This window comes from Motacilla alba, chromosome 2 (assembly GCF_015832195.1).
Source record: "Motacilla alba alba isolate MOTALB_02 chromosome 2, Motacilla_alba_V1.0_pri, whole genome shotgun sequence".
NCBI lineage: Eukaryota > Metazoa > Chordata > Aves > Passeriformes > Motacillidae > Motacilla > Motacilla alba.
In genome coordinates, this window is record NC_052017.1 from 28,217,875 (window position 1) to 28,239,481 (window position 21,607).

Genomic DNA, 21,607 nt, shown 5'->3' on the forward strand with positions numbered 1-21,607 from the left:
AATAATAGTAATGATATCAGCAAAACCAGCAAATACGCACAAAGAAGGCTGAAATCTCTCCCCATTTAGATTTAAATCTTGCCCTGGCTAGAAACAGAAATACTGGCATTGCTCCTTCTAGCATGAAGATCTCACTTATAAGGGCAGTGTTCCCTGAATGTCATTAGTTCCAGTTACTGGTTCCTGCTGAATAAGGAGCACACAGAAGTTGTATATATTTGACTTGGTGCACAGATTAGTATATTATCAACTTGTCTCTGCTATTATTCCCAGACACTTGGAATCACTGTATCCTACCAGATGTCCTCAAATTCATTTGCCTGTCAGTAAATCACCAATTAGAGCTAGTGTCACAGTGACCTTGATTTTTCCTGGTACTGAAAACTTTCTTAATCTCTCTATAGTGTAGATTGGGAATTTTGCACTTAAGTGGCACGCATTATTTTCATATGGATATTGTTGTGAACAAATTTGCTTCATGACAAATTGAAATTAGCATTTCATGGCATGAAATAAGCATATTTACTTGCCACAACTAAGAAGTCCTAAGAATATTCCGCATATACCATTCCTTAAACACACACTAGTCATTGCTGATGACTAAACTGAATAACACATCATTCCAGATTATGAGGCTATAGAAACATATTCAATGATTTTTATCCTTCGAACCTTTGTGAAAGGTTTTACTGTAGTATACTCACTGTAATCTGACACCAAACACAGTGAAGTCCAGTCAAGCCTTGGTAACACTTTATAGTTTTGTGACATTTATCACATTTTGTTGGACAGTTTCCTTCTACCCAAAAATGGTGCATTACCTGCAAAAGAAAAATGTGGATATACATAGAGTTACTAAATTAACAGGTACATGGCAAAGCTAATGCTACCCCAAACTTACATCAGTATTCTTTTTAGATTTCACATATGTTTTGATGCAAGATGCAGGAGCTCTGGAGACACAGCGTTCATGGACTGTATACTTGCAAACTGAAAAAAAGAAAGACGTTATTAGATGTTGAGGCAATGGTGTTTCTCGCTACATTTCTATGAAACAAATAATATTAGCAGCATGTCATCTCTAAGTAATCAATCCAATCAGTCAATGAAAACTCAAACTAGGCTGCTTTTTCCATGGAACACAAAAGGCCAATTAGAACAGGAAATATTATGCAAGTGAGAAATCCAAGAATGCACTATCATTGCATAACAGGAAATGCTTAATTAAATCAGACCTTACAAAATTTTTTCACAATAATTCCCAAATGACAAAAATATGAAAGACAAACTGTTGACTGCCAAGTGGTTTGTGTCATTTGCTAGTAGGAAAAAACATATATTTTACAAACTATAGGCATGAGAGCAGCTGGCAAGCACAAAAAAAAAAAGCCGATGAATTTACGTTGTTCCTACCATTGATCTGTAAGTCAGAAATGGCTGATTAGTCCATTTTTTAATAGCAATTGTTTTCATGCATTCCATGTAATCACCATAACTTTGACTCCTGTTTTACAAAATACCAACTCCTGAGAAGCTTTTTTTTCCCCCTATGCCCTCCAACACCAGTTTTAGGGAAGTGCTACTGCTGACCAGGTCTGTAATGATCGCGTTAGCTGCATTTGGAAAACATACAATGCAGGGTACAATGCAAAGCTCTCGTGACTTCAATGATACGACTGTGCCAAGATGAGGAAATAATGCTACAGCTTATGCCTACATTCAATAGAGTCAACTATTAAAAACTGAGAATGAATTTCTCCCTGCGTGGTAAATGTCTCAGGCTTTTGACCTCGAGAGCAATTAAGCACAAAGTACTTCTAAACACCTTGCTTGCACCTATTACACAAACCCAGTGGGAGGCGCAGCCATTAATCAGACAAACTGCAGGGAGTAACATTGTTGATTGGACCATGGAGGGATGGTGAGGACCCCTGTGGTTCCCCCTCTTTTTTTTTTTTTCCTCCCACACAATCTAAAATGCAAATAATGAAATCTATAGCAATGCTTTGAAAATATACTGGAGAAAAAGCTTAACTAAATAAGGAAATAGTGGAATAGTTTTGCAAGTAGACTCATGCCTCTTGCTGCATGAAGTAATTGAAAGGAGCATGTTCTTCAGACACTCTTAGACCACTGTTCTTGCAAAATAAATGCCTAGCACAATAATAAATACATTCTCAAAAGACACTGCAGAAGAAAAAAATTACAGCTCTTGCAAGGCTGGTCCTTCTGGGACAGTAGATGTAACTGGTCTACCCATTTCTGGTAACTACTGAAGGTGATCTACATTATTTTCTCAATAGTACTCTCTTTCCAAAATATATGGGTCTTAGTTCTTCACAATATCAGTCTGACAAAAAGGAATATTAAAGAATGTAACATTTCAAGATCTAATAGTCAGATCAGTATTTTATGTATATATTCTAGTCACTGTCATCAGCATTTAATAATCTCAAGTTGTGCAATTTATATTTGTTTGAATTTTAATAAATGTATCTTTCCCATTTCATAGTATGGTGAATGAAATTATATGATGCAAAAATGCATACAAGGATTTACATCCAGATTATATTTCAGAGAAGTCTGTGGCCCCCAGAGGAGAGAAATGGTCAATTCAAACCCCTCATTCATTCAGACTAATCCCAAATTAAATCAATAGAACTGCACAGGCAGAAAGGTTCTCATCAGCTGTGAGGGACTATATTTCATACCAGAAATGGTGAAAGTCGGTTGCAGTAAGAAACAGATTATTTTACCAGTTTTACAAATTTTATCAAAAAGAAAAATAAAAGGTGACTTGGTACCATTATAAGTAGAATACAGCTATGTTCTAAAGTTATCTAATGAAGCAGGGCATAACATGAACCAATCACTGGAATCATCCACAAGACATATTCAAATCAGAAAATGGGTCTTAAAAAAAAGATCAATCATTGGAACACAACACAAAAGAAAGATATGGATCTTCCATTTCTGGAAACTTTCAAATGGAGATAAGGTATCCTTCAGCAAGCCTTGGTTTCTCAAGAGACATGTTAAGAGGTGGTGAAACACACATGATTAGGAAATGCATAGATACAGCTCAAGGAACTGAAGTGTAGTAATGGCACCTAATAGCCTAATGAAAGTCAAATTAGATGCAGTAGCTTTTCTGTGCTCCTTTTCTTAAAATATATAATCAGTAAACACATGGATAGAGATTTATGACTACAAAACAAGTAATTATACAAAACTTTAGAACTGTTACAGCAACTTGATTTCTGGGAAACTGGGATTTTCACCTTCATAATTAACAAAACAATTCTGTGCAAAATTTGAATCAAAAACCATAGGACTTAAATGTTTGTCAAGTTGATACTTATTGTACCTATTGTCAAAAATTAGTAAAAACAAAAGAGGAGTAACAAAAGTATAAAGTTAAAACCTAAGTCTGATACTCTCTGTTAAAAAATTAAAAAGCAATAGCAGTAAAAAAAAAAAAAAGAGCAATAGACTCCAAAGGGATCTAACATCGACAACCCTTTGAAAGCAGAAAACTCCCTCAAACAACACATTTTAAGCAAAATCTCTTGAAAAATTAAGAAAAGAACCATAGGCACTCAAGCAGAGAAGGGAAGGGGGAGACAATGCTGTGGTGGCAATGGTTTTGTAAGGGGAAGCTATTAGTCCTTTGTTATGCAGCAAGAGCAACATTTCTAGGGAGAGACATGTAAGCAAAAGGATACTGAAATGCTCATACTCACAAGAACAGCAGAGACCTTGCTTGCCTACTCCGATCAGCATGTTCAAACAAAGATTACAGTAGGCAGGCTTGTTGAAGTGTTTCAATCTCCATACATGCTGCCCATCATCTTTCACATTCTGCACAGGAGATAAGAGAAACAGATTTCTCTTAATAAAATAAACAGTGAAATATATAAGTGCCAATAAAAATTGGTGATTTACTCAAGAACGTCAAAGACAAGCTGTTACTTCATTTAAGACTCGGCACCAGATCATAGCATAATCTTTCTAAATACACAGGCAATGATGCAATAAAAAAAATTCTTCAGAAGCTCATGGACATCCATGTGTTTCAAAAACAACTCAGAAAAAATCCAAAAGGCTGCTGTCACCACTGCAACATAATAATGTTGATGTAACTAGGCTGATATTAAATTACAATTAGTATTAATTTTTTTTCTAGAATAATCCTAAAAATAATGGTGCTGCAGGTCAGAAAATAAAACTCCCCAAAACAAATAATAAAAAGGGTTTTCTAGAACCACACAAATATTCTTAATGACTGTCAGAATTATATACATCATATATGTGAAACAGGAAAACCAACCACACCACAATAACTACTCCCAGCTTTAAATTAAATTAATATATTCTGCCAATTATCTATCAAAACCCATGTATTTAAGGGTAAGATTTACATCTTAGACCTCTTCTCCAAAAATGGAATTCTTACATTTAAGGCCCATTTTTTCAGTCAGCTGTTGCACTAAATTGAAATCTTTCATGAATAAACTGATCACCTCACTGGCACTTATTACTTAGGGGTCCACTGTAATTTACGTGAATCTCTATAACATTATCAAATCATTCATTTTATGAAACTAAGCTTTCTGTTGGATGATTCTCCTCTTCCTTCTTAAGGGAATCCTTCTGGGTCCTTTCTATTTTTTAGAAGGTTTAAAAAATTATGTGTAGTTGGTACAGAACCTAAATTAATGCTCTAAATTCCTGGCTTCTTGGCAATACTGGCCATGAGGCTTTTTCCTTTCTAAAATCATCAGAGGTTTTGATTCTAAAAAAAACTAGATGAACCTAATGTAATACCACTAGATTTTTTTTAAAAAACCCTAATTTCTCTTTTACCAAATATAACATCTAATGGAACACAGACAGTTAATGTCCATCAGCTGTTTCCTTGTGTATTGCTGGAACTGTATAGTCTTCTTGGTCACGTAATTGCCTAAAAGAAATTGCCATATAGCTAAAGCAAGTCACACCAATCTCTGTTTCTCAGAAACTAAATCAACAGCTGGTTCTTATCCAGTTTCTGATTTCTCACATCAAACCACTATTACTTGTCATCATGTATACAAGATTCCTGACTAGATTTTCAATAATATGATGGTCTTCACTGGTTTTCACAATGTACGTTAGTGAGCATAATTTTTAATAAAAATTTGGTTGTCCTATATTAGCATATAATGTATAAGTTATGTCCTTAAGAATCAGTATTGCTCTGTTCTAGAATTAGGAGTTGATACAAGTCAAATACATTGAAGACTTCATCATCCTTGTGGGCAAAAAAGAAAAACCTCAAAGCAAAACAGCACTCTAAGAAATTAAGAATGTTTGGCTCAAAGCTAGGTCTAAACCAAAACACACCTTTGAACATTTCCTACAAGTTGCCTAGAAACAAAAAAACACTGAAGTCCATTAAAATATATTTTTTTTTCTCTAGTATATCAGGATCAGAGCATAAGTAGTAGCTGCCCCAATACTACCAGCAGGAGCTCAAATGCCATCTCTGACAGCTGGGCAATGTCAGGGTCCCCTTTCTGCAGCAAAAGCACAGCAGATGCCTAATGTGGAATTCTCAGGCTGGCAAAGAGTGTGGAAGTTTTCCAATTTCCCCTGAAGAAGCAGAAATAGATTCTGCAGCTGTGAAGCACTAGAAGCCTGTCAAGCTCCTTCATGACTGGCAGCTGAAGAGGATGTATTCCATTAAACAGAGTTCTCTTAACTTCTATTTTTTTCCCATCTTACTACCATATTCCACACATTTTTGAAGTATTGTTAAATTACAATATAGTATGTGAATTTCAAGCCTTCTGAAAGTAGGCAATTATTCATTAGACAATAAAGACCAATAAATCCTTCTGAGAAAAAAACAGCAGACAATGTGCACTTCAATTTTAACGTCACTCAGGTCATCAACATATAAATCATAAACCACAAGCACTTAAAATGCAATCTGACCAGCCTTCCTTAGCAAAACACTTACTGTTTAGGAAAATAAACAGAAATTCAAACTTATGCATAAACTTGCCCCTCTTCCACATTAATTTTTTACTACTTTTTCATTTTAATTTCTTTTTTAAAGAATGACCATTAGATGTGAATATGTCGTTTCTTTTTGAATAGAACATATGGTCTAACTTAGCTGGCATTTTCCTTATCAGAAAAACAAACAAGTCTTGATGTGGGTGTTCTGCCAATTAAAACACTTAGCTGTGTTACAGACTGCAACTGATGCAAATCCATTACATAAACACAATGCACTTTTGGAAAAGAGCAAATTAAATTTTTGCTCTTGTGCACTGCCAAAAATAAGCAATAAAGTGTTGCATATGATTATGCATGCATATAACTTTTTAAAACACTGCCAAGAGAAAAAAAAAAGACATAATATGAAACAAAGCCACCCCAATGCAAGTCTTTAAGTATGAATAAAATCCACAATTCTGACACATCAGTGCATTTACTGACATTAACTCATTTCACTTCCATATCCTGAGAAAGAGTTTAAAAACAAATAGACATTAAGAAGATCTCAAAGCAGGGCAGGTACAGTAAAAATCTCTTCCTCACTTCATTATACACATCACTGAAATCAAGCCTCCATATGTCATACCCAAACATTTAAACATAACGACAATAATAACATTTATTTTGTTAACAATGGTTCTCTTAACTCATGGTCCTGACCCTGCTACCACAGATTTGATTGCCAAAGCTACCTGACCTTAAAAAGCAAGTCAACCATAAAAGAGCCAACCTTACAACTAGTGGAAAACTTTATGCTATCACGGACTTTAGCTACACATCCCTAACCTGGTTCAATATTAACTTATGTCAGCTTTTAGATATTTGAGTATAAGGTAAACAAAGAGATCTTCAAGATTTGGAGACTTAAAAAAGGTTATGAAATACCTGATAAATTTTGATCCCAGCAAACACACCCTCTTAAAATAGCTACAGAGTGTCTAAAACACCAGAATATTCAGGTTTTTTTCTATGAAAAGAGTTAGCAATGAGCATCCAAATGAGAAGGATGTTATGGAGTAGCTGTTATTTTTTCACTGATTTGTTTCCATTTATTTTAAAAATATTTACTTGACTCGTTCAAGACAATTTTATTACTGATTTTTAGGTATTGTTCCATCAGTGGAAAGGTGAGAAGAGTTTCCATTAAATTATGCAGCGAACATAGTTTAAAACAAATATCGTTACATTCTATACTCCTTTGGTTGGCTCTCAGCAAAGACTTCATATCACGTTTTGTTTTGTTCCATTTGCTTTGGGAAGAAAGGGTTTTAAGTCTGTTTTTGGTCAAGTGGAGAGGGAGTAACCTGACTCAAGGGACATACTATTTGGGAGGCTCACTCCTAATTTTTGAGATAGTCTGCACGTGTATGTGTTTGCGAAGCCAAAACAAAAATCTTCTACAACCTTCTTCCACACACTCCTCCAGAAACAGAAAAGGGAGCACAGGAGGAAAAATTAAATGGCTTAAAAAAGCTTCATAAATAGCCACAGTATAGAGTTTCCCTGTCCAAAATCTGCAACCATCTGTCATCTGCAGAGACTTTGATGCTGCAGAAATCAAATTGTAAATAACGGTGAATCTGTATACCTGCATGAAACACCATTTATTTTACACCTTATATACAGAAGAGGTTAGTTACTCCTGATTTTTCCTCGGCTTTTTTCAGCCTGGAGGGAAAACAAAAGGGAAAGCGGGGCTGGAGTAAGGAAAGGCGTTTTTGAAGTCGCCGCAGGGCAGCGGGGACAGCCCCGCGCAGCGCGGGCAGGGCCGGGCCGAGCAGCGCCTCGGCTCCCGCAGCGCGGCCTCCCTCAGCGGGGACACCGAGCCCTCTGCGGGGACACCGCGCCCTCTGCGGGCCCTGCCGCCACAGCCGAGAGGCACAACAGCTCCTTCATCCCTCATGGGGAATCTGCTTCCAGCTGCGAACGAGCTGGCACAAAGGGAGCGAGCTACAGTTCCAAGGCAGCTCGAGTTTGCCCTGCGCCCGTATGGAAATAGCGCATGCTGCATCGAAACTTCGGCCTTCCAGAAAACTCACACCCTAGAAACGACTTACAGAAATGTCACTCAGGACAATGAAAGGCTTGACTGCCTTTCTTCCTCGCTGAACAAAAGAAATAGAAGTCTACGAAACTGCCCAGGTGTTGAGCAGTCATTTCAAGCTCCGGCCTGAAGGGATCACTCCCGGTGTAACAGATCGCACCCCGGACCCGCAAATGTTTGCAAGTCTCTAGTTTGGCTCCGCTTTAACATACAGCTCAAAAAGCACGGCAACAATAATGCAATGTACACGGTAAGAAGCACTACTCCCAAGTGTGGACTCCCACTGAAACATCCTATCCCACATACAATCAAAAGAGTTTAAAAGTTCTTTTTAATTATTTGAGTACAATTGCATAATATTTGCTGTTTGAGGATCCAAAGTAAAATTTCAAGAGTATATCCTTACTTATTTAATTGAATTGATGTAATTGAAACATAGTCTTAATGCAACACAAATGTTTGTCCCACCAAAATTTACCTTGATTTAAAAGGTGAACTGGGTTGAAAGTTACAATTAGTGATTTAAAAGAAAGGTATATTTGCCTTACTTCAGATTATTGCTGACTTTATGCAGCATTTGCTGGTTTGAAAGTTCTCTCTCACCTTCGGGCAGCAATTCAGCAACTGTACGGTACCAGGTACAGTGCAACCGTGACATCTAGTGGAGAGGGAATAAAACACTTCCCTAAAAAACAGCATTTCTTTAAACACTAGCCCTTCTGAACTTGCAGTTTCTACCTCCTTTTTGTACAATCACTGACAGTAGTAATCATTTGTTACAGGAAAAGTGAGACCAAATATCTGGCATGCAATTACTTTAAAAGAGAAATCAAGTGCTTCTATCAAATCATGGTGGAATAATATTGTACAACACCTACCAAAGAGCAGAGTACAATGCTTATGGCTGACAAAATCCATGATTAAGTAGCCTTTTGTGCACAAATTACACAAGAAATTTTAAATTATGCTAGGAAAGTCAATGAGCTACAGCTCTACCTTCTCTTACAATGTTAATCTATTTAAATTAAGCAGAAGCAAATAAAAATGTCAGAAACTTCAAAGACTTCTACCGTGGAGAAGTAGAATAAATAGTACAATAGGTCACTAATGTACAAAAAACCACTTCCCAAAAGAATGAGGAGTAGTGCAAGGATGTCTCTGTCCAATTTGTGTTTGGATGAGAGACTAACTATTGCCTAAAGATGTAAAAATAAATTTGGAAGGTTGATGAGGACTGTGAAAACTCCAGACTGAAATGTGACACTCAACAAAAAAAACACTTCAGACATTTATTACTAAAAATTAAACCACATAAATAACAATTTACTACATAGTTAACATTTCTTTTTTCTTCATGAAATTCTCACTTTAAATGAAAATTTCTAGGAAAAAAAATCCATTAATCGAAAAACCTAAACATCAGAGTAAGAATTACTTCGTCTTAACAACAAAGGTTTCAGTAGATGCCATATAGAACATTTTGAGAGTGCTAATAGGAAAAAGGGTAGTCATCCAATTACAAATGGTTTATACAAGTACACAATTCCAGGATCTTTTCTTCTAAAACAAATTGCCAAATAGTATATGTATCTATCTCAGAACCCCTACAGAAAAAGAATCAATTAAGTTCTTATTTAAATTCCTTATCTTGTACCCAAGGAATAGTTCATTTAGAGTACCAACTGTCTTTAAAAGCACGAAAAAATCAAATATGTCATTTCTATCTTGGAACATTCTCAGAGACAGAACTCTGTATTTCTAAAGTTTACCTTCATAACAACCTCAAAATCAAATCTTAGGAGGAAACAGAACATAAAGCCCAGCAAACTAAAACAAACTGGGTATTAAGGTTGATTTCCTAGGGAAATTAGACTTTTTAATGCTCTTTGTCCCATTATCTTCATCACTCTAACCTGCACCAGCAACTTTTAAATTACTTTAGTAATCTCAAATAAATTTGAAGGGCACTAGAAATTTCATGAAAGTCTGAAAAAGCAGGGGTGGGGGGGGGAGAGAGAGAGCGCAAAAGGGAAATTCTGACTTGGTAACAGGTGGCAGGTAAATGCTTGTAGTTACAGCCTAACACTCTTGTCTGTCTCTGAAGGGATTACTGATGAGGTCAGAGGGCAAAGGCCACAAACCTGTGAGAGGTTAGGCTATACCAACCCCACTGCTCATAAACACGGACTTGTTTATTCTTTTATTTATAAGTAATATAGTTCCATACTTCACTTAAATGCTCATTCCTTTTAAATTATTCTGACTAAATCATCTAATACAGTATGTAATAAAAACTGATCAAAAGGCTTTAAATGTAATATAGAACTTTTGCATGATATCTGACCTTTCTATATAGCTATTACAGGAAACTAAAGATTAAGTACAAACAATGTAGCTGAATTCTCAAAGTACGATGACAAATCTGCAACTGGACTAAATTATCATAGCTTCACTGATATTAGCATATCAAATGAGTCCAGCTAAAAATCTTCTATCCTCCATACAAGCTCTATACACCAGTTAAGTACATTACAATGTTAATGCACCCCATCCCAAAACAAATTAAATATTCCACTCATATAATTACTTATTTAAATAAACTATAGTGACAGTTCTTTGTCACTGTCATACTAGACAAGCTCTGAGCTTGATCTCTTGGATTTAAAACTCTGTCATTGTGAGTTCAGTACAGAACCAACACTTAGAAGGTGACAGAATAGTTTGGTTGGTGGGTTCTTTGGGTTTTGTTTGGGGTTTGTTGTGGTTTTGCTTTGGGGTTGGGGTGGGGGGTGGGTTTTTTGTTGATTTTTTTCCCTCTGATTTACAACATAGGAAGATTACTTGGACATGTCTAAGCAGCACAATCTAGTAGGTTATGCCCCTTATTTTCACATACTAATCAGCTTGAGGAAAACCTTAAGATATTAGCACTTTTTTATTTTATTAGTGAGCCCGAAAGATTCTTATTTTTCATTACCATAACTAAAAGGAGAGAGACAGACACTCAGACAGCAGAGTCCTGGGAAGCTAGGTTTGCAAAATCTAACAATGGCATGCAAAAAGAAATAAGAGCATCCCACTAATGGGATTGATGCGATGGAATGAAGAACTTGGATAATATTAGATGCTGCAAAACCATCAAAATCATGCTATCAGTTTACACTAAATAACAGACAGGCATTAGTATTTATTTCACTTTTCAATGTCCTAAAAAATGATTTTATTTGAACTATGAACAAATGGAAGTAGTGTATTTTTGCTGGTTTAATGAAAAATTTAAAAATTTTGCTTTTCTCTACATATAATGATATGGTTTAAAAAAATAAGCAGTTTCAAACATATTTTCTTTTTTAAACATAAAAAAGAAAAGTAGGAGCCCTTTTAAAGGGCAGCATCTTGTCCTAGTGAATCATTAGAAAATTACTAGCAAATCAGCTCATACGTAGGTAATGGAGTTTACATAAACTGTGCTTATTTATAATCAGACATTTTGCATGCTATTATAGTATTTCTTCCATGACTGTACATTTCTGGCTGTTAAATGCATCAAATACTAGGAATACTCTTGATGACAAAAACACTGACCCATGCTAATAACAGGCTGTAGAATTTTGATCACTATTTTATGTATACTTAGTATTTCCATAGTAAAGCTATGCACAGCACAATAAATAGCTAAAACCTAGTAAAAATACTCAATAGGATAAAATGTTTGATAATGTAGCTTCTTTCTAACAGCTTTTGCTTTAATATGAAAATCAAATCTACAGAATTATCTGCATTAATTTATCTGCCATAATTTAGGAGTTTCAAATTTACAAAGAACGAAATGTAGATATTGAAAAATACTCCCAGAACACCTATACTACCTGTCATAAAAGAAAAATCTGTACTGAAAATCACTGTCAGTTATGTGCTATACTGCTTGCTTGAGAACATTTCCAGGCCTTTGTTTAAAGTAATTCTATGGAAATAATGGAATTCAGCCTGATGAAGATCTGTTGTTTTATGACAGTAATTTAACATTTTTCTTACTGTCTCACATATAGAATTAGGGAATTAGCACTATAGTGATCCAGACACATTGAAAGTTGTCTCCAATTCAGATATTTTACTCGTAATTTAATTAATTACATTTTTCAAGATTTATCTATCTCCATTCAATAAACTCATTCGTTACATATTCCCCTACACAAAGTATCAATCTGAGCATTCTTCATGCAAATAAAATAGCGGAGAGCAACTAGAGAAATCTAGATTGCACTAAATGGGGAAAATAAATATTATTTATTATTTTCAATATGTGAAAATTACTTAAGAAGAGAGATTAAAGAGAGATTAAAAGGCTTTCTTTTGAATAGCAGAAATGTATTTGAAGCCCAGGCTCCAATAGATGAGTTCAAAATTAGCTCAAATATAGGACAGCAGGTGGCACTGACAACATGCCAACCTTAAAACAGCTGCACTGAACTGGTAGAAAACTGATCATATTAAATCTGTATTACCTTTAATGTGAGGTTGTAAATGTAGAGAACATAAGCTCATCTTTCACAATACTCTATCTGTTGATCTAAGTGTCCCCCTTGATATTGCTTCTCACTATACTTTACTGTAGTAAATGTATTTGCAGAGACAGAAGGTCTTCGCAGGGATGTATCGTGACAGGACAAGAGCCAGCAATAATTGCTGCAGAAGAAATTCCATCTGCACACATGAACAAAAACTCTTTCCCTTGAGAACAATTAACACAGGCAAAGTTTGCCCATAATACTGTTAGAATCCACCTCATTCGAACTACCCAGGCTTGACAGGGCTCTGAGATAACTCAGTCTGTGGTGCTGCCTTTAATTAGGGCCTGGAACAGAAGATTCCCAGAAGTTCTTTCCAACCTGGATTGTTCTGTGACACAGTACAGTTAGGCCACACAACCCAGTGCCACACGGAGAAGCTTAGACACTTCTCCAAGCCTGCTGTAACATACACATGGGCAGTAAAACACACCTAACAGATAATACTGCAGTTTGGAATTAACATGTTGTTAGCAGGAAAAATTATTCAGCTTTTTACAACTTCCAGCTCCAGAGTCAGCTTGTTAGGTGGTGCTTTAAACTTGCCAGTGATTCTATGGTGTTGAAGACACTTTGTTCTTTGCACGTCATTCAGCCATAGTAAGGAGGAGTAAAGCGAAGTCATTCTTTATACAGGCCACAGAGAAACTAACCTGAAGGCCACAGTCAACACGCAAGCAGAAACTTGATGCTACTATTTAATACCTACATTTTCTAACCCAAGAAGGACCAAGAGTGGGATTGTTGTCATTCCTCCTTGGATCCACTCTTCTAGGGAAACAGTGCCATCATGATCATAGTCAATTTCTTCCATCATTTCATGAAGAATCTACAATTTAATGAAAAATCTCATAAGTTCTAATTTATTATTACTATATTCTAATTCAAATTATCTCATACAAAAAATAAAAAACTATTACTTGCATGGTAGCTGAAGTCAAATGAGTTTGGACAGTTCAGAAAATAAAGTGTCACACTCCTATTGACATTTTATTAACACCTAAATGTCCCAAAGCAACTTGTGTCTTTCGTGCACTCACTCTTAAGAAATTTTCAGAGACAAACCAGTTATATTATAGAAGTTAATTATTACATTTATTGAATATTCCATGGATCAGATTTAAACAGCAAAATACCAGCAAAAGTGCTAATTCACAATGCTAATTCATAGTGGAACACAGGCTTTTCTTATTTCTACCATACTCACCCATGGAATGCCAGTTGATATGAAATATTACAAAATTATGACATCTGTCTCTAGCAACATTAAAAATTGTGGTAACTGGATACTTACTGGACTTAATTCAGTAATATCCCATTCAAGGTATTCTGCAACATGCATCATTTGAGCAATGATATTTTCCAGCTCCTAGAGATGAATGAAAAAGTATGATATTTAATGCAAGATTAAAAGAAAAATTCTACTGCAAGAAACTAGTAAGTCAACCATATTGCATTCAGTGACACCAATTTATCAACATCCCTGATGAAATGTTCTTTTCACTGGAAGCTGTATTCTCAAGTGAATTTGCTTACTAGCAAAACATTCTACATGGACTACAAAGCATTCAGGGAGGTGAAATACAGCCCCACAATCAAAGTAATTGAAAGTAGTCAGAGATTCTTCCTTCATAGTTATCTTTCAAGCACCCATGTTTTCATGATCTGATTTCCACCCTGTGATAAGATCATGTAATGATAGTTAAATTCCATCATTCTAATCTGAGTGATGGAAAAATCACTCAAAAAACAATTAAAATTATTAAAATTATTTTTACAGTAATTGTATAAATCAAAATAGAAATAAGAAATAAAGTGGAAATAAAGTGGATTCTGTAAACTACTACAGATTTATTTTCTTACCACTATAGTAGTACAATTTCCCTTGATCATGTATCACTAGGGTTCTTCTATACTTATACATACACTTTTGCTTTGTAAACATGCTCAAATGCTTATCTAGGACCATTCTAAATTCTCATTTGTATCCAGGCATATAATTCAACTTGGTATTGCCTAAAATTATGGTGCTGTATTTACTTTACAGTGGTATATAATTTTGCTTCCTTATTTCCTTGCAACTAATGAGAATCACCTCCTCTTCCTTACCAATCCATTCTATGCTGTCTTCCTTCCAGTAGATATAAAAGAAGGTGGGAAAAAAACCCAAAGAAAAAAAAAGAACACTGCTAATAAACACTTGTTTCTGTTAGCTATCAGAAGAAAAAAGCTACATCTTTTAAAATTTTTTCCATTTCTCTGCAACCATTTGTTTGGCCTACTCCTCAAAACTTTGCCCTTAATATTGTTCCTCCATTCTTAATAATAACATGGAAGTTGTGACATCTCTTTACATAAATCCACTGAGTGACTCTCACACTTAAAACTTTTTAATGAAATCTTTAAAAGTGGTGCTTTCATACACATCTCCCAGCAGCATATCAGAATTATTGGAATCATATTAATGTGTCCCCTACAGTAGTATCATTAAAAATCAGAAGACTGTAGAACAGAACTCCATGACAGCAGCGTCAGCAACTGAAAATTTATACAGTTGTAGAAACAGCATGTTCTCATTCGGAAAGAAAACTCAAACATTACTTTTCAAATGAATTAATTTTCATTGACTTTATTTTATACTGCTTCTAATAATTCAGGATAAATATAAACTTGATTAGAAACAATGTAGTTTTGCCATGTTGACATATTCTTACAATGCAATACATAAAAACACATTACCGAACTATCCAGGTATCCATTCCCATCTGTATCATACAAGCGAAACATAACTGAAAAGAAAAAAAAAGAGAGAAGGAAACTCAGATAGAAAATACAACAAATGCATCTCTTTTTCATAAAAAACCAACTCCAAACCAAAACACAAAACAAGCCTGAGTTTCAAAGAAAGGACAAATACTAACATTTTTGTTTGATGACGAGATTAGCTATAGACCCTCCAAACACATTGCATTATGTGAAAGGTTCACTCAGCAACTACCCTGCCACGGTACCTCCAACGAGACATATTAGTCAGAGAGTACAGCTGCACCTTTTCCACACCATCACCCTAACAGCTAATTTGGTATGTGAACTTGATCTTGCTTCCCTCTAGAGAGGATCTGTCTTCATGAGAACTACCAAAAGGCCCTTCTCTGAGATCTCACCAAACATAGGGTAACACACAATTGGTCACAAACATTGAGAAGTCTGCCTAAGGTTAATGCTACTCTCCCTTGGCTGCAGCTACCACAATTCAACAGTGATATTGCTTTAGAAACTTTCTGACCAACTAAATGAAACAGAGGATTAATATTTTAAATATCTAATCATCCAAATCCAACAATGAACATTCATCACAAACTGCTAGCATGACTTTTTCCAGGACCACACTTGCTTCATCAATTTCAAAATGTACTCCCAACTTTCTGGGGAGCCACACAGACAAAAAGGTTTATTTTGACAATATCCAGAAAAAAATATATGCTTTCAAGATTGTATCATGACTTGATCCCAGCCAAAAGAAGGGGTACAAGCACCATTACCAAGATATCTGGAACCAGCAAAGGATAAAGCTTTCATAGGAATATTGTTGGAAGACTCAAAAGGAAATCCAGAAGCCTACAAATACCCCACTCTTTGTCCCTACTTTCAGCGACAGTTTGTCAGAGCTCTGAAATCCAAATACCCCCAACCATGCTCTTCAAAAGCACAATTTTTTTTTACCGCTACACCTATTTTTTTGGGGATGAAGATGTCAGCCCATATAGTGGTGGTTCCAGGACAATGTAATGCTTTCATCAACAGCAAAACACAAGTAATCTGTTATCTAATCAGATGTCTCTGGAAATGTAACATATAACCTGTTTAACTGAGGAATCCTACCACACTGGATCCATAGCAGATGCTGCTACAGTCCAAAAAAATTCACAAACAAAGCTTACCATAATTTTCAGCAAACAATATAATGAGAAGTAAAGAAAAAAGTATTAGCAATCAGAGAGTAAAGTTCAGAAAGAATGTGATCATTTTTGGACTTACAGCAAAACATATTAACTGTTATATGTATTGCTTTGTTTCACTTATTTTCTCCATCTTGGGAATGAGTTGATCATCTAACTGTGTGGAAAAAAGGTAAGCCCTATACCTCACTACCACTTCAGCAATTTTTGCCACTACCTTGCACTGCTCTTCAGAGCTGTAATACAAGATTGATAATATTTACAGCAGTACACCATTTCACGCCACAAAGGCTCATGATTCATTAGTTACAGGTTAGGAAAACCTATAAAAATATCCTTCATTCCCTAGAGTTACCACAGCAAAATTGTTTCAGCATGAAACAAGTTAATGCCAAAAGCCACCAGAGATTGGTACTGCCTCTGCTAGCACACCTTCCACCAAAGCTTCTCAGAGCTTGACAGCTAATATTGTCTGGCAAAGGTATCATTAAGCATTCACAGTTCCACGGGGATGAATCACTGAATCACTCAATGATAAAGTTAAAATAATTCGGCTCTCCTTCCTTCTCCTCTGTGATTCTTAAGACAGTAGTCGAGAGAATGTTTTACAGCAAGTTTTAGCATCTCCATGACCTTTACCCACTCCAGAGCAGTAGTGCTTACAACATATTTTTCCTTTACCATGAATCAGTAGTTCTAATCAGTCGTTTAAAACCAGACATTAAGGTAATTATAAGTGTTTCACCTTTGCAGAAATAAAGTCTTTCCAATTACATAGGTATGGGGTAGCAAAAAGGCTCAATCTGTGCTCTTGGCTAGATTCTGAAAACTATGCTACTGGTGTGGCATGCAATCTCTTTTCTATTCATACACTGCTAAATATTCATGCTATTGATTTACACACTCTACAAGAAAAAAAAACCAAAAACCAAAACCAAACCAACAACAAAATGATAAAAACAACCAAACAGAGGTTTGATGCAAACTACAGAGCCCAAGCCAAATTTTTCTACTTCTTTTCCCGTCCCCTTACCTGATTAGACTGACTGTGCACTTGATTTCTATTTCTGGATGGCAATTTAACCTTAAAACATTAAGACATACTCTCTCAATGTATCTCTGTGAGGAATGCTTGGGATTTTCTTTATATTCAGGTCATACATAGATTATGAATAATAGATACACTGAGCACGCCAAACAACTGAGGCTCACACTATGCAAGATCTCTCTACACTCTTAATAGGTTAGAAAATCCATTTATCTTCTGGAATATTTATAAATCTCTGAAAATCTGTAGATCATATACATCCAAAGATGAAACTCTTAGTATAGTTTATCCTCCAGCCTACATAAAATTTTAATTTAAAGCACCACTTTCATGTTCTGCGTGTCCTGAATTAAATTTCCAAACAGTCAGCTATGACTCATTTTTTCCAAATTTTGTTATCTGGAAAAAAAAAAAAGAAAAACACTGCTTGAAATTGGTGTTGATAATAATGTTGGCAACTCCAGAATAAGCCATTTTTCTATTTTCCCTTCATTGCTACAAACTTATAATTTATATTACAACCATCGGACATACTGCTTTCAAATGCAGAGAAAGAGTTCAATTATACCATTAATTCATAATGAGAATTCAACTGAAATCAAAAGAAAAGTCTGCATACAATGGTGCAGCATAACCTGAAATTTAGATATGAAAAAGCAAAAATACGTGGTATATTTCAACTCTGTATGACAAAGAAGAAAATAAAACCATTAAACAACCATGCCCAGAATTATATGTAGCAAATACAACTGACCTTGCATACACAAAATATTTAAGTACCATACACATGCTCTCTTGCTCTTAAATCACATATAACAGTCTTTTGCCCATGCAGCTTCTGCAGGAAGTTCATGGAAAATCCCCATACTCTGATTATGATCTGCTCCTCTGTCTCTCCTCCTTTCCATTGTACCAACTCCTGACACCAGGGGAGGCAAGTGATCTCTATTTCATGCCGTGGTTTGTGCATCGAGCTCCTCAGAGCTCTGGTAAGGCTTGCATAACTTACTACCATGCAGCAGTTATTACACTCTAAGTTAAATTCAGTCCTTGAATCTCAGTTTTTCTGTGTCTCTGTTCTGAAGGTGCATTCACACGTACATTTTCATATTTTACTCATATAATACCAAAACAATATTACCAAATTTGGGGGATTTGGGGGATTTGCTGTGACCTTGCAGTACAAAGTTGCCCTGTAAGCTAGCTACAGGTTAACAAAACATCAAAATACTTCAGCAACATGTAACCTTGTAATAAATTTCTTATTTTGACAGAAGCAGCCTACTGTTTCCACATCCTAACATACTGAACACTTACTCTGCATATGAGAGCCTGATTCCACAGAACTTTTATAAACAGACCAGTTATGTATATTGAAGCACATTTCTCCTCAATAAGGACTATATGATTGGTCTGACTGTTTAGCCACATGAGAAACTAACTTCTAAAATTCCACAATAAAGAACAAGTTTTCTTCTTTTTTCCTCCAATTTACTGATCAAACTCACAGGGTTGGGTTTTTTTATTTTTTTAAATAGGTAGTGGTGTTGCATTTTAATGACCCAGGCCCCTAATTAAAAAATAAAAATAAAAAAACCCAAAAAAACCAAACAAGAATTTCTAATTTCTGGTGTCAAACATTCCTTCCCAAGAGTGATGCAGACTTGGATCACTCTTGGCTTTTCAGTATTCAATAATATTACATAGCCCACAGCCTATATTAGCAACTGTTCTTTGCTTGAATCAGGATGTTTAGTACACGTTATTCACCCCACCCATAGATCTCTACGTATACTCAGAATAGTTTGTCTGTTTTTCTCAGATCTGATACTAAACAAGACATCACAGTATAGAGAGAATTATTGTAACTACAGAATGCACAATCCTTACTCCCCATTTTAGCAAATGCTGGATAGAACACATTTCATTTAAAATCTCACCATTAGCAAGAATAAAAAATCATTTCTGCTATAGGGGTCACCTAGAACCATATTTTTATAATCCATCTGCTCAAAACTGGTTCTTAAATTCAGAAACAAAGTACTTGATGACTTACAGAAATAAATATTTAAAATTTAAAAAGAACATACATTCTAGCTTGTCTTCAGGTCTTCCTCTTTCTAGCAGTGACAAATAGCAAACAATATCTTTCAGCTGGATCATGTCTGGTAAATGTGAGTTGGCAGGAGTAGGAGGTCTGGATGTAGAGGTACCCTTGTTAAGTCTCAGACCTGGAAACAACCCATAGCCTTTGTTAGTCTGAACACATGGTACAGGCAGAAAATGAAAACGTAACTTTCGCATGCACTCATCTTTGTTTTATCTGTATCACAGATTACCTCTTAATTTAAATATAAAACTTTAAACAATTCATAGTTCATCCAACAAAGGTAGAATTAAAATAAACTATCCAAACATCCCCCCTGCCCAATTATGGGAATGGCATAAACTTTTTTTTCATTTGTGCTGATCTGATTTCATTTGACTACAGCACAATTTGGTGAGTATTTCTGTTCTACCATACTAGATGCTAAGTATTAAAACCAATCCCTGCCCGAGTCTGCATCAACTTTCTTGTGCTTTCTTGTGCTTGCTGAAGCTTCATCTAATTTATAGATTGAAAACAACTACACTAATTGAAGATGTTTTAGTGTCAATGAAAAAACTCTACTAATACCCAAGTGTACTGTTATCCCAAAAACACAGCCAGATGTGTGTCAGTGCAGCACATATTTAAAACAAAGAAGTCTCAGTGACAGACTACTGAGAAAATAAATTTAGAATTTAAATAATAGTCATAATAATTGCTCAGACATTCTGATTAATAGCAGTTCCAGTGTACCACTTGGAAATAAAGTTTAAAAACTGCCAAACTTTTTGTTTCAGTACAACATTAGTATGACCAGTTCTGATATTACTGGAATCTGCAGGACCAACATGGGGAAAAACGGGAAGGACAGCAGAACACAGAGAAAGGAGTAAGAAAACTTTCTTTACAAGTTTGTTACATTTCTCACTGACTGAGGGTTGTCCCCTCTCTCCCTAAATTTAGCTTGAAAAACTTCATTACAATCTGAATACATCTTCAAAAGTCTACAATTTAAAAGGTATGCCTACATGTTATGAGGTACACATGGTAAAACAATAAAATAAGGTAAAAAAGAGCAAATTAGCGTGCAACAATGTATTTTGGAATTTCACTTTCATGGTTTCAGAAAATAATAAACACTAAAAGTCAATATTAGAGGAACAAAAATATTTAATAAATCCATGTTCTATTTAATGAGCTTGCATGTCAGTTAAGTGTCATAAAATTAAGACATTGTAATATTTTATTCAGTTAAATGCTAGCTTTAATCACACAACTTACACAAATAGTTCATATTCCAGTCTTATGTAAATCATATTCAAAGAATAAAAAGGATTATAAAACCTGGGATAACTCTTCTCAAAAATAAATAGTGCTGAAATCCAAATGAAAATAAATATAAATTTTAAGGTACCTTTTAACCTATCACCTGCAATTTACAGGTTAAATTATTACTTCTTAATCAGAGGTGGGAAGGGTTGGCTGCAATGTACGACTTACAGATGACTTCCACTCCTGCTGCTTACCTGGCATTTGCTTCCATCTCTCTTCAGACACCTTAACTGAAAATATAAACAGACATGAGTGGACCAAAAGAGACTAAGTGTAAAACAAGCACATACCTAACGGACTGATGAACCCTGCTACTCTCCTTGTCATTTCTCTAGCACTCACTAATCCCTCCATTTTACAGAAGAATATCTAGTATTTCTGACAAAGTTATTTTCCAGTACAGACAAGCTCTTTTCTTCACTATTGGTAACATTTAAAAATCAATAGATACCCAAAATCAAGTGTTTCCATAGTTTCCATTTGCACATCAAAATGTACCAATGCAGTTTTTTCCCCTGA

At 35.4% G+C, this 21,607-nt stretch overlaps 1 protein-coding gene across 6 annotated transcripts in view; it reads right to left on the reverse strand.

The window, feature by feature from the left end:
- Positions 1–21,607, reverse strand: part of DGKB (diacylglycerol kinase beta) — a 334,152-nt gene that overhangs the window by 231,438 nt on the left and 81,107 nt on the right. For all 6 annotated transcript variants that reach the window (XM_038163165.1, XM_038163173.1, XM_038163184.1 and 3 more), the window contains 8 exons: positions 21,283–21,318; positions 19,758–19,898; positions 15,400–15,449; positions 13,955–14,029; positions 13,370–13,489; positions 3,744–3,861; positions 902–990; positions 705–821 (listed from right to left, as the gene is read on the reverse strand). In XM_038163165.1, the coding sequence (XP_038019093.1) occupies positions 705–821; positions 902–990; positions 3,744–3,861; positions 13,370–13,489; positions 13,955–14,029; positions 15,400–15,449; positions 19,758–19,898; positions 21,283–21,318 (746 nt within the window). The remainder of the gene's footprint in view (positions 1–704; positions 822–901; positions 991–3,743; positions 3,862–13,369; positions 13,490–13,954; positions 14,030–15,399; positions 15,450–19,757; positions 19,899–21,282; positions 21,319–21,607) is intronic.